Raw genomic sequence first — 14,596 nt, 5'->3', positions numbered from 1 at the left:
GGTCCACAGATCCATCCTCGGCTCCCTTTGTCCACCTCCACCCAACACCAGCTCGTGGCGTCCCATACAGCCTCCCTCTGCCATCACATCCGTCACCGCCCGTCCACTTTGTCATCATCCATTTGCCATTCTCTGGATTGTCCCCACTGAAGCTACACAAGGCAAATATCTGTGCTGAAAATCCATCCATCTTATCAGCCTAAATGACAATGTGGCACTGCCAAAGGGGAGCTCGCCCAATCTTCCCTAAGTGAGAAGTCATGTGAGCCAGCTGCACCGGCTGTACATGATCCTTTCCCCACAGGAAGTGATAGAAATCGAACATTTTAGTTGAAACCCAAGAATGTCTCCAAAACAGTAAAAACTGGACACACCAGCATCAGACACTCCTGTCCCTCCGGTATTCTTTGTTCAAAGCGATTCCAGGCCTGCCTGATGAACATGAATGTTGGATGCAGTTTATTGAGGTGATTTCTGGGTATTATGGTTAAAAAGCTGCTTTTACATCTCTGTCACTTGGAGCTGCTAACGTGAAGTTGCCTAGTGTAGCTTTAACCCCACAGGGGACCATTTTCCACATAATCTGCGCCATGAGAATGAGCTGCTAGACTGCAAATAAACATTTCACTTCATAATGATTTTAACAACATGAAATGATTTTAGTGTTGTTTGTCACATCCATTCTGTTACAGCTCTCATTACTGCCATTGCCTCATTGTGACTATGGGTTACGCTGTACTTGCCACATTCAAAGAGAAACACAAAGTGCAACTTTTCTCTCACCAGCAACAATGGTCTTGGGCTAAAGCACCCTGTAAAAAAAAATTTGTGATGTTTTCCACAGTGATGTATCTCAGAGGGATGGAAACCACTTGAAGAAAAAAACAAAAAAAAAAAACTCAAAACAAAACCCAACAACACAAATATATAAAAAAAAAATAATGCCCAGTCTTTTATGAAGACTTTGACTGAGATGCTGCACAACTGTACTCCATAATATCTATCTATCTATCTATCTATCTATCTATCTATCTATCATCCTCTGTCTTTATCTGGGCACGCTGCAGCTGTTGACCAGTGTTGCTGAATGAGATCTGAAAATAAGGCTGAAACTCATTGAAATCATTTTCATCCACAAATCAAACCTCCCCCTCTAAGAACTCAACATTTTCTAAGAGATGTGTATGTTATTTGCTGCTGGATACATTTCCATTGCAGAACAAATATGAATTATTAAGAAAAAAAGAGAGTTTTGCGCAGCTTTGAAGAGGTGACTGTATCAAACAATGCATTTTGCACCTTATAATATTCATGTTTGTATTTCCAAGGGAAATGTAGTTTATGAAGCTCATGTGATATTGTTGCAGTTGAATTGCAAAGACAGATATGGGAAATTTACCACAGAATTTCATGTTACTCTATAGGTCATATAACCTGCACCTTGTGAGTTGTTTTTTGTTTGTTTGTTTGGTTTGTTTCATTTTCATTTCTTTCTGGTGGCATTCAGGCCTCTCACACTTACACTATTGTGATTCTTAGACTTTTAATTATACTTACAATATCTTTCATATGACCAACATCACAATCTACAGTATATGTTCAGTATTTCTATTTAAAACAGTCGTGGGTTGATTTGACAGTGCATTTGTCCTGGTGATTAAGGGCCGTTTCTTAACCAACTGAAACCACATCTCATTCTGCATCCGACGTTTTGTTCCAAGTGGCGCATAATGAAAAGACTTGTGTTGTTACTTTGATCTGCTCATGTAGTCTAGGAAAAACAGGTGCAAATGACACTTTAACAATATTCAGTTACTATAGTAAATGGTGCTGCTTTTTACTCTAAAACTGTTGTCCTTTACCCAGTCCTATGTGCACGCACACACACACTCAAGGACTTTTTAAACAGAGATTTATTAACATGGTGCCCGTTGTCTCTCCAATGACGTGTGGTAGATTGTGACTTTAGAAAAGATCATCTTTGCAATGCTCTTGCCCTCAGTGATGAAAATGAGGAGAACGTTTTAATGGTTTAACTTCCTTTCTAGCCTGAACAGTGGTCAGGGATATTTATTTATCAAATGGGAGAGATCACAGGCTTTGACATTCCACCAACCTTTAAGTAAAATCTAATATGCCCACCCTGAGCCAAGGGCATTTTGCTATAGCTAGCTAAAAATACACCACTGTACCTGTCCATATTTTATATTTCACCAACAGAGACATTTGCAGTACATGCCCATCCATCCTCATTCGCCACTCTAACCCCAGCTAATTAAAACTAATGTTTTTACAGGGCATAGATTTATGCTGCACTACAGTGTTTAACGTTTTCTATTTTATTGTAGTCAGGGTGGCGCTCAGCAGTGGAGAGCACGAGTGGAGGCTGTGAGACTTGTCAGGAGGAATGATGGTGATAATGGGGCTTGCTTTACTTGCATCGAGGCTGATATTTTTCCGTTGTGACATGTCTGTCATCCGTGCTAAATCTGAAACCAGACGGCCTTAACCAAAATGCTCATGAATGTAGAGCCCCGACCAATGCAAAAAAAAAAAAAAAAAAGGAACGAAAACTAAAACAGAGGAGATGAGCAGATGGCCTCAAATCCAACTCAATTGGAGAGAAAATAAGTTGGCCCGAAAACTTTATTTTCTATATTATTTGTCACATTTTGCTTCATTTGATGGGGTGTTAATATGAACAACAGAAGAAAATTGTTTCAGCATTTGGGGTGAATCTTTTCACTCAGAATTTTAATGTCTGCTTGTTTCCCCTGATTTCTGCAGAACAAAACGGGTCAGTGCACATAAAAGTCTCTCTGCACTAGGATTCATTCATATGGGGTTCAGGAAATGGATCACAATGAAGAAATGTCTTCATTCTCTTTGTGAGTCCTCATAGTCCACAATTCAAATTCAAAAGAAATTATAGTAATTCGGTTTATTTTAATGTGTATTCCAGTATGAAGATATTCTCTTAAAGACTCAGCTGACAGAAACTGATACGACCGCAAGAGCTTCTTTTAAAGGTCAGTTATTTCATTCATTCACTGAAAAATACAGTATCCCGGCCCATTAAGGGTTTTACTTCCAACATTAGCACTCCATCATATTCCAACAAAAAGGCCCCGACATATTCCATTTACCTTCTTTAAACGGAGAACTGACATTATTCCAAGTCGTCTCGGTTTATTAAACCTATTCCTCAAAGTCGCTCTAACGAACAGATTGGGAATGAATTTTCTACCCAGATGAAATGAAGCACGTCTGAATTTTCTATTTCAGTATTTCAGTCTCTTTCTGTCCTCCTGGTCTGAGGACGGACACGCTCCCGGGACAATCCAGTGTTGAGATCAAGCCTGACCTGCTGACACGCTCTCAAATGTATTTTCTTTATGTGTTGCACAGCACTTCTTCCACCTGGCGTCTTCTTCCCACGTTCTCATTCAGAGCTGTTTGAAAATATGTGACACAGTTTTAAAAGCTGCTCTGTAATCATAGATATTTCAGATTTAATGATCCCTTCCTGTTTTTTGTGAACAACAATGCATCTATTTTTTTCTAGGAATATCACAAACTTCATGTATGCTTTGGCCAGAGAATGAGATGAAATATTTCACGGGTTCCTCCTTAATTTTTGTCCTCTGAGCGTCGGACAAAAGCTTCTTGGGTTTATGACAAGAGCTATTTTAACAATCCAACTGCTCTTCCATCTGACTGAGAGTCATGCAAATCAAGTCTGCTTCCCACAGACTGAATACTGTGATTCTGTGTAGTGCTCCATGATTTGGTACTAATTATCTCAATCCAGGCTGCCCTTATCAACTACCTATTCAGCCTTTGGTCATTTTCTAGCTTCAAGTTTGTATTTTCCTCTGCTGGGAATTTCCTTCAATTGACTTCACTTTCCAGCCAGCCGGCGGGAGTCAAATCTACAAATTTAAAGTGAGTTTGATTCAGCACACAAAATCCATACATTGCCATTTGTGAAGCTGTCACGTGCCACCTTAAAGGCCCGTCTGAGTCCAAGTGGACTGGGAGTGATGAGGACTGACTGAAAATTGATGTCACTTGGGCTGTTTTTGCACCAATCACATGTTAGTGAGGCTGATTTCAGACAGAAAAGTCCTCAAAAATCACAGGAAGATACACGATGAGAGCTCGTGTTACATCATCACATTAACATCAGACTTATTTGAGATGAAGATCATCTGTTTTGTGGTATCATGCGGGGCTAGTCTACAATCATGGTACCATTTCCTTGATTTTGTGTCTTTTACAATTCCACGTCATTAGCTACATGTGTTTTTCTTTTGCATCTGTGTCTCCCACTCGTGGTACAAGGGGCTTAAGAGTTTGGCAACTATGTACATGACAAATCCTCAGGTGCCTTACAGTCTGATTCTCATAGGACTCTGTGAGTGAATGTTTTGGGTTGTGGGATGCGAAAGGACTGCGACACCTCTCAGAGTGTGAGTTTGTCTGTGATACCATTTCAAAGGGCTGGAAACTGGGCTGGGTTGGACTGCAGAATTTAGAACTGATTTACTTTATATTTGACTAATTCAAACGTCTTACTGTAATAAACTTCAGCACAATATAGTGTAGAGGCTATCAGAGGAGGATTTGGTTACATTTGTTATCCTCTTTGTTTTTTGTTTTTCAATATTTGGTTGAGCTCACATAGATGTCCTGCTACGACTCACAACGATGCAGTCACATCTTCCCATTTCAGTTTATCTGTCGACTTAACATTAGACACAGTAAGGTCCATTAAAGATACAATTTGTATAAAATCAGTGGATATGACGATGTAATCACAACATGTCCATTTCAGCAAAGCATAAAAGATCATTTCTACAAAGGTCTTTATCTATTTTTCCTCCTCGCTGTGATATTGTACTCCTGTGATGTTTCTGCCTTTTCTGGCTTCCACATCCACAGAATCTGGGGACTGACAAAACTTGACCAGCCAAAAAGTGCAATAGTGTTTTCATACAATGACAGGCAGGCTCACCTACAGCTATTTACCTCACAGTTAGGCGTTCTAGCAAACATGGTATATTAGGAGTAGTTGTAATCTCCACAGGAACACTTTGTCATGCCTGTGTACTATGCAGCAGTACTTCTGTGGGGCTGCAGAGCCTGCAGGCCCTGGTGCAGATCACCTTTCATTTACAGAGCACTGAGAGCACCATGTTCATTCTGCTTTACACTGCAGGAGCAAAAACGTGTGCTGTCATTGTCATCGAATACCCAATTCATCAGCGATCACTTTGCTTTACGCTGATAAAAAAAAAAGAAAAGAAAATGTCAGCTAACTTTAAGTAATACTCTCAAAGGATTCACATAAAGTTGCTCTGCCATGGCTCCCTGTTTATTCACTACTCAAGACTACTCTGTTTTTGCCTTGTACAACAATATTTCAGACTGATATCATTTAGTATTTATCCTGAAGATAAACCTCAGAGAAGTCTGTATAGGTGCTGAATCAACCAACTTCTCTCCTTGTACTTTTCCTGAATTTGCTTCTTTTATTGGTTCATTCTGACAATCAGCACTCACCAAAAACATCTAATGCACACGCACACATGCATACACACCACGGCAGCACTGTCGTGGTATTTCCTCAAGATAGTGCCCTGAGTTATTAAAAACCCTTCTACGTATCTTGAGACGCTCTTTTCAAGAGGCGCGTTCACGTTCCATTGAGAGCTTTTCTCCTTGTTTCTGATACAGTTGCACTGCAAAGATGTCTTTCTATTTCTTGTTCTCTCTTCTCATAAAACACGCGGCGCTCAGTTGCGTGTGTTGTCACACAAGCCAAACGGCAGTGAAGTGTGTAATTATGGACCATATTTGACGTCATGCTTACATTAATACTTGGCTGTATGAGTGTGTTTGCTCCTCAAGCAATAAGCCTAATTTAGAGATTTGGTTTGGCTTCTGACTCTGGTCTCCAGACTTCTGACGTAAATAAGGCTGAGGGATGTTACAGGAGTTTTGGGTGGCTGTTGGGCCACTGAAAGGAACTTTTTGACATTTTTGGCAAACATGCATACTCGCTTTCTTTGGGAATTGAATATGTTGACTACTATCACTCTGATATTTGCACTGAATACAAAGCTACATCCAGTGGCCGACTAGCTTTGCTTAGCATAAAGACTGAAAACAGGAAAAATGTTAGTTTGGTAACATCAACCATAGAGGACACATACCAAGCATCTGTAAAGTTCACAACTGTATATTGTTTGTTTAACCTGTAAAAAAAAAAGTCTCACAGGGTTGTATACTGAGACTGCATAACAATACTTAGCATAAAAACTGAAAACAGGAAAAATCACTTTTTGTGCATCACAAGGGAACAACATAGCTTCTAAACTCGTTAGCTTTGGTGTAGGCTGCTGGGATTGGCTTTGGGAGGAACCGTGGTCCTTATGCTAAGCTAATCACCTCCAACTGGACGTAGCTTCATATTTTATGTAAAATATGAGAGTTGTGTCAAACTTTTTGAAATCTTAAAGAAAGCTGAAAATCTCAAACCTTTAGCTTTTGAACAGATTTTTAAGATGCTTACATGTAACGCTTTCCACATACTTGATTTCTGTCCTGTGACGTCCCTGAGGCAGATTTTTATCATTTCTGTTTGTGCCCATTAATAGCGTGAATCAGTTTTTGTTGCCACGTCGCAGTAAGAGGAGTCAGCTCGTCGGGAATATGCTGTCCATGTTACGTACTTCTGTATTCCTGTGTTCAGTTCTGTTTCAGTGCTTTATGAGGAAAGAGAACAGTCACATGTTCGTTTGCCTTTGGTGGAGAAATGTCTTGTGTTGTGGCTGTGGGTAGAAATAACTAAAGGCCTCTTATGGGTTTTGGAATGTGATACGAGAAAAAATTTGATAGCATAAAAGGTTTGTGGTTAGCTTAAAACTATTTTGAATTGTTAGATATATCAATAATGAGGATAAATATAATGCCAAATATTCAGTATTTGTACAGAAATATACATATATAAATATATAATATATGCCTAATTTAAATGGAACTATTTTCCGCTCTTGACCATGTTTTTGTTGTTTAACGTTCCTTTGTCAATATTATTTTATAAGATCTTCAGATAGCATGCAGGATAGTGAAAATTAATGTATTATTTAGTGTTTCATTGCTGTTCCGTATTACAGCACTCTACAGATCAGTTTGTGTTTGTAAGATTAATTTGAGCTGAATATTTCATTTCTATAAATGAACTGTAAACTTTCTTTTCTAAATGCAAGGTTTCGAAATGGTTTCAACTATTTTTATCTTTTTATTATTTTTCCTGCTTTATCAATGTGGTTCAATATATTTTGCCTCTTCGAAGTAATGCTATCGACCATCTGTTGTAAATAATTATGCAAATTAAACTTTTTAAAGAAAACAGCATGGTTGTGAGAGAGCGTGATCATTTTCTGTCTGAGAGGTTTCAGTTTTTGAGCTGTTGTCAGACCAGCTGAAGGGCAGTTTTTCTACGTTAAAGTAAATAAAGTGTTATTCATCCTCTAAAGTAACCTCTCTGTTGGGCTATTAAATGATAAATATGGAGAGCTCTTGCTCAGGAGCACCACAGTAATCTCTTGCTGTTGTGATTAAATAAATGGGAAACATGTCTGTCTGGTCTGCAGACTGTTGCTGCTGGTTTCTTTCTTTTTTTTTTTGTTAGTTTTATGACATTTTTTTTTAACTGATCTGTTGTTATTGACAACAATGGCAGGTCGATATAGCTGCTGTGGAAATGACCTGTAAACAGCTAGTGAGGCTGCCTCTTTCATTAAACAGACCAGAGCTTCCTCTGAGATTCACCCACGACACCGTGACGCGTAAACAGAACATTTTCTTCTTCATTCTATAGAGGAGCTCTGGGCCCACGTGCTCCCGTTTGGCTCAACCCACAAATTACCTGCCAACATTTTCACCTGTCACAGGAAGAAAGACCAAAAAACAGAGGTGATTATCATTCATGGTCTTCCCGTCCCATTACAGAAGTTTCATGGCTCTTCAGTGGAAGGTTAAACACTGTTGATATGATTCCTGCTGTGACAAATAAAAATGTCACCTGTGCGAAAGCTCTACTGCACCGACAGACAACAAACATATTCACAGCTGCACTTTGTCTGGTGTTTTATGGCTGCAGCTCCTCACACAGATGCTGTAAACCCGCTCCGCCTGGCTGGAGGTGGCGAATCCCATCTGAGAGAGAGTGAATGGAGTGATTGTCCCAGTCGGGCAGAAAAATGGCTGGACGACGAGCCTTCAGTTCAGTCGTGACGATCAGCAGCTTGTTGGTTTGAAAAGAGTGATCACTTCCTCTCTGGCTCTTATTAATGTTTTCATTCTACGCTAACAGAAGAACACTTGACAGTTTTAATTAAAGAAGTGGTCTTTATTACAGCAAAGAAGCCAAACATTACAGACAAGAATAATTATGAAACATGGATATCAATTCTGTTCTCAAACTGGCCTCTCATCCAGAAACCAGCTTCATTCACTACTCTTCAGGGCCGTTACTTCAGATTTAAGGAGGAGTTGTGAGCATCTCAACACGATTTGCTCCTCATGTGTGTAGTGTTAAAATTCTGTTAACACAACTGGTCTTGACTGCTTTGCCTTCTTCTGTCTGGATGCTGCTGCCAACCTCAGCATCACTTACAACGTTATTCAGCTTTACGTGGTGTTATGACCGACGTTGTTTTTCCCTTCTTTGGCCAGACATCTGAAGAAAAAAACTGAAAACTGATGTTCCACCAGCAGAATAAAGTTCTTTACTGAGTGGAAATCTGAACTGGTCTTTAAACAATATTATTTGAAGTTGAATCCTCCAGGAATACAATCTCTGACTTCTTTTTATCTACAACAGAACTGATGTTCTGACGTTGCATCCATCATCTAAATCTCTACTGTTCTATCCAATAGAGCCTTTTAGAGCACTCATGATCTATTTACAATAACATCCTTAAGAGTAGGGCTTCTCTTGTTCCAGCCAAGTGGAACGTCTAACATTTTATTTACAATAAAGTTTCATTTTATTGTTCTTTTTTTCCTTTTTTTTCCCCCTCAAATCAGTTTGCACACAAACGGGAACACATCAGATTTTTCAGTAAGCCTGTAAAGCCTCACAAAGAACTTATGAAGCATTCTGACGAATGAAACAAACACACTGAATCATGGTTCAAAACATTGATCGTCCATGAGAACGCATTGAACAAAGCCCTGGTCTGTGATCGAAGATGCTGTTAAAATACTACGATAATACGAGGAAATTCAAATGATTAGGCACGATAAATGTTTCTGTTTCACAGTCCTGCGAGTTTCGCTCACTAAGCCTGTTTGCAGCACTGAGTCAGTGTGTATTCAGGGATAATGGTGAGCAGGATACGAGGATGAAGATAAACAGCTTATCCCAACTAAGACGTTAAGAGGGATAGGAGCTATTATCCAAAATACTCTGTGCATGTAAACGCACTGATGTTCTACTGACCACAAACAGAGCGATGGGCTTTTACACAAATAAACCACAGTAACATCACACAGAGATTCATTAAGTGAAAACAAGACAGTACTACCGAATTCCACCTAAATACTGAAAAGCTACTTCTAACGCCTCAATATACAGCTTCAATCAGGGGTTCTTAAACTCTTCTTCATGGACCCAAACTGAGCAGACGCAGCCTCTGACCTTGGACACATCACGGCTCCTCACGTCATGCCAACACTGTCAAGACTCCAGAGGAAACAGACTTGCAGCCCATTTTGTGGCCTGAGCGGCGGTTTAAGAAACGCTGGTGTGCGAGTAAACGTGGAATGAAGAATGATTGTTCTTTCAAGCAATGCGAGTAAACAAACAATAAATACAAACAATGTGCTTTATCCATATAGACATATTTACATAAAAGTCTTTGGCTTATGAATAAACATCAGCTGCAAAATAAAAATACAAAGAGAAAACGTGTTGGCCGCCAGTGCGCAGGACAAACGAAGCCTGGGGTCAGTTCACTTCCAATTCTCTTCAACACAGAAATGGAACCCGTTTGTGAAAGAGCGTTAGTTCCAAAAGTCTGCTGTTTCCCTCCAAGCTCAAACCCGTTTATACTTTGACAACTATCCCATTTGTGAATTGGCTGAATTGAAAGTGCATTGGGCCCAGCCCTGAAATCAAACATGATTAAGCTAATGTCACATGGTTGAACAAAGACTCATAAGTGTTTGTACAATTTTGGGTACAAAGAAGACCTTGAAACTTCTATCCAGTAGATCAGATAATGATAATACAAAAGCAACAAGAGCTCAGAAATGAACAGAAACAATGATACATATCATACTTTTTTTTTTAACGTATACATTTTTTTTGAAAATCTCACGCAACATTTTTTTTTTTTTAAAGTTGCCACTTCATGATATCGTAAAAAGAAAACAAAAAGCCTAATACTCCCCATGCAAACCTTCTGCTTTTGCTTCATGGTCAGTCTCGATTCTACGATGCTACTTAATCTAATAGCAAACTTCAATGAACATTTTGTCATTTTCTGTCTACTCTGTTACAACCCACTGCATGGATCCAGTGTAAAATGGGCAAAAGGGGGCTATTAAATACTCAAAAGTCAGATTATACTGAAATGAACAGAAAAAGATCATGAGGATGGTGCTGCTGATAGTTGGAGTAGAAAACAGAAGCATTCACAGGAGTCTGGCCAGGCTGCAACATTTATGTTTCTCTTGTTCTGGTACAAAAAGTACTGGCTGGAAATATGCAAACATCACCATGATGAGACGCCCCGTTAACACTGTGGAGCCACAGAAAACTTTAAACTGCAGTTACTTAAAAGCTGTGGGTGCAGCTGACGGAGAAGGAGGGGACATCTACGGTGCAGCTGGTCCATGCTGGGGGGCGGGGTTAAACATTTAAATGGGGCCCAGAACATACAGGGGCCCGCTGGCACTCAAAAAGCTGCACATTAAGCATAAAGGAGTAACAGGAGTGACAGCTCGTCCTCTGCTGCACCGAGCAGCTCCTTCAGTTCCTTCAGGTTCCCTTACAACGAGCTCATTTCTCTTCTCTCTGCCATTTGTAGGGATGCAAAATGGATGCTACAGAACGGCCACCACGGAGGGGAGTCGGGACCAAGCGTAAGCAAAGACTCAAACACCAGAGACGTGAAAATTTGTTCTCATCATCGTCTTCACCTCCTCGTCTCTTCTTTGTTTAGGAGGACTCGATGAACTCCAGCGCCAAGTCGTAGCAGAACCGATACTGCTCCTGTAAATAAAACACACGCACTCCACTTCATATTTTCCTTTTCACGGGGTCGCTGTGGTCCCTAAATGCTCCCACTTTACAATAACACCATCTACAGCTGATGGTGGAATGTCCAGGGGGGAAGAAATGTCGGTGAGATCTTATCGCAGCGTAAATGTTTGCAGCTCAGTGCTCGATTTTATACACCTGAATTCAATAAGAAGTGAGGCAAGCACTATTGAAAATAGACCTGTTAAATTCTATATTATTACTGTTAACATGACACCATTTACAATGATTTTGAGAAGGTGGAGGATTCAGAGTAAGATGCCTTTAATGAAGGAGAAATCTTAATATGCTTATTGATTGAACTTCCGCTTCTAAACCATTTTTCTGGGTGTCCTCGATACTTTTCAGGAAGGACTCAGATATCTGTACAAATATTTAAAGGTTATCAATAAATCAACCCAGACAGACTTTCTCACTCTCTGTCGGACTCACCGGAGTATCTACCATGTTGGGTTTGCTGTTCCTCAGCGTCTTTACAGCGTGGAAGACGTCAACCACACTCTGCCTCTTAGCCATCTCACACACGATACTGCTGGCACAGAACACTCCGCTACGCCCACCTCCGTTCCTACGAGCAAACACCAAATGATACAACAAATGAACACGGATTAATATTTCCTGCCTCACACATGCACATAGTGTTGATGCTGCTGATTCTCACATACAGATAACAAATCATCCGGCTTGACAGTACATATCTGCATCATCAGACAAAAGAAAGAAAGAAAAAAAAAACCCTTATGTTGAAAGAGAAGTCCCAGACTGAGTTTCATGAGTCATTAGCACTTTTTACAATCACCAAAGATAACTGTGCCAAGAAAAATGATTCAGTTTCTAAAGTGAGTACAAATCTTAAAAAGGGCAGTTGTGTTGGATGGTTACACAACACTGATTCCATTAATCATCGCTCTTTGAATGAATCCGCCCCCTCCTTTTTTAAACAGACAGTTCTTTTTCTTCCTTCTATAGATGGTGGTGTGGTGAGAGTTTGTGTGTTTGCTGTGTACTCACAGGCAGTGCACTATGGTTCTTCCCTCTCCCTCCTCGCCCTCACGCTGCCACTGGTCCACCTGCAGGATCAGCTTCAGGAAGGAGCGCTTGGAGGCGGGGACTTCTCTGTGTCCCGCCCATCCCAGGTACTGGAACTGACGGACCATCAGGTAGCCCTCCTGAGGCTGAAACATCCAGCAGCAAACGCATTTGGAAAATGTAAGACAACATACAAGAAGATGTGCAAATCCAATCTAGTCATTGTCTACTGTGAGCTGTATTAGTAACCACAACTCAGCGTTGTGCTCACCCTGGTGAGGTTGCACACTCTGAAGAGTCTGCTGATAACGTCACAGTCCATCGAGCAGGACATACATTCCACCTGAACCGGGCCGTAACGCAGCATGCCCTCCTCCGGCCAGTACTGAGGACAACCCTGAGAGGAAACAGGCCCGAGATGTGAGAAGAACAGGAATCTACAGTACATGAATCCTTCAAGCTTTTATGGTGTCAATAGATTTCATTCCAGTATGTTTGACTTTTTATTCCATAAAACCGACGACACCAATCATTCACAGTACCACAGTATAGCATTTTAGTATATAATATATGATAACTATCTTTTTCCTCTCCTCACTGAGATATTACTGTTGGAGTTATGAAAGCTTGTTTCCTCCTTTAGTTGCCGTGCTAAAGGTTTATGGTTATTACTTGTGTGTGTGTGTGTGTGTGTACATTGGAAATATATTGTATACCGCAAGCTTTTCAGAATATAAGAAAAGCAGTAACATGCATTTACCTGAGCCAGGTCAATCTCATTCAGCATCACCAGACTGGTACATCCATAGTCGTAAACCAGACGCCAAAAGTCTTTGACAGTGTTAGGCAAAGGATGCTGGGTAACGATAAATGCAGCGGGCTGTCTGTAGCTCTGCAGAGAACAGACAATAAAACTGACATCTGACCTTTCATTCACATTAAGGTATCCATTTTTTTTTTAACCAAAGGTGTGAAGCAGGAAGTTTTACATTTCATTACACATTATTCATCTCACATCTCATACATACACACAATGCAAAACACAAAGAACAGAGCAGAGCAAGAAAGAAACTTGTGGGATATGACACATTGAACATACAGTTCAGTCACGTGATCATGCAGTGGGTGAAGAGCATGCACTGCACATACAGACAGACATTTACATCCACATCTAAAGTTAATAAGGTCAGTTATGTCATGATCACTCAATTCAGGAAGTTCAATGTCAAATGTCTTTGGAGAGAACCCGCCCGATGAATCACACTCTGCTTTGACATTATGAACTGACTGAACTGAACGTGAACCGAATGAAAATATGCAGCCAAATATGTGACATGGGTGTGAATGACTGAGGGGAGTCTAATGTGGGGGTCAGGTTCAGGTTCAGGTTCAGGATTTGGGGTGTACAGCAAATGGTTTGCTAAACATGAACCTGGTGGCGGAACGACACTGAAGCCATGAAACAAATCCAGTATTGGAGATTTGACATAAAAATCCCATTACCTGGAACTCTTCTGACAGCTTGGTTAGAGAGAGGCCAAAGGTAAGTTAAACTTTGCTAAATTTAAAGTTTTTTTTTTTTTTTTAAATTGGACTGCACTCTGTGAGATTTAAAGCATTTACAATATTTTTTGTCTTCCAACAGTTTTGTTGGAGAGAAGCCAGGTCTTTTTCCACACCATGCAAATATTACAGTTTGTGTTTCAAACATCATAATGAACCTACAACCCACCCCTACTTTTTTCTCTTTTACTCCCTCTCCAATGTTTTTTTAGAAGAACAAAATGGCTAATAAACATTAACTTCAACTTATGTCTATCTGTATTATCTTACCTTACATTTCTACCTCCTGAATGAATTCGTTTTTCAAGTCATGACACAGAGGCAACATGTTGAGACAGTGTTATCTGTTGCCAATGTGAGCAATGTTTGGGTGGTGGCCAGAGAAGCTAATGGTCTTCTCAGAACCTGGATTTGTCTCTAGCCTTCTGCTGCTAAAACCACAAACACAGCATCACACAAACAGGGAGGGGAGTCTGTGTGTGTGCATGTGTGTGTGTGTGCATGCGTGAGTGTGTGTTGTAGGTAGAAACATCTGTGCAAAACTGTTTACATGTACATGTTTTTTTTTTTTTTTTGTTTTACTTAATTATCAGTTGTGTATAACCTTTTCAAGAGTCTGTATCATTTTCAACAAATTTGTGACTGCAGTTTGGGACAATGGACATT

The 14,596-nt window shown here is 40.2% G+C and overlaps 1 protein-coding gene across 4 annotated transcripts in view; it reads right to left on the bottom strand.

Moving 5' to 3' along the window:
- Nucleotides 1–9,885: 9,885 nt before the first annotated feature.
- Nucleotides 9,886–14,596, bottom strand: part of ptprk (protein tyrosine phosphatase receptor type K) — a 96,237-nt gene continuing 91,526 nt past the window's right edge. For 3 of the 4 annotated variants that reach the window (XM_029497154.1, XM_029497152.1, XM_029497153.1), the window contains 5 exons: nt 13,128–13,259; nt 12,639–12,764; nt 12,350–12,513; nt 11,771–11,906; nt 11,237–11,290 (listed from right to left, as the gene is read on the bottom strand). In XM_029497154.1, the coding sequence (XP_029353014.1) occupies nt 11,237–11,290; nt 11,771–11,906; nt 12,350–12,513; nt 12,639–12,764; nt 13,128–13,259 (612 nt within the window). Of the gene's footprint in view, nt 11,291–11,770; nt 11,907–12,349; nt 12,514–12,638; nt 12,765–13,127; nt 13,260–14,596 lie in introns of all 4 variants that reach the window. The other variant, XM_029497151.1, reaches the window with a different exon arrangement.

Source organism: Echeneis naucrates, chromosome 24 (assembly GCF_900963305.1).
Source record: "Echeneis naucrates chromosome 24, fEcheNa1.1, whole genome shotgun sequence".
NCBI classification, from domain to species: Eukaryota; Metazoa; Chordata; class Actinopteri; order Carangiformes; family Echeneidae; genus Echeneis; species Echeneis naucrates.
The sequence above is the reverse complement of the archived record's forward strand: the minus strand, read 5'-3'. Positions and strand labels throughout refer to the sequence as shown.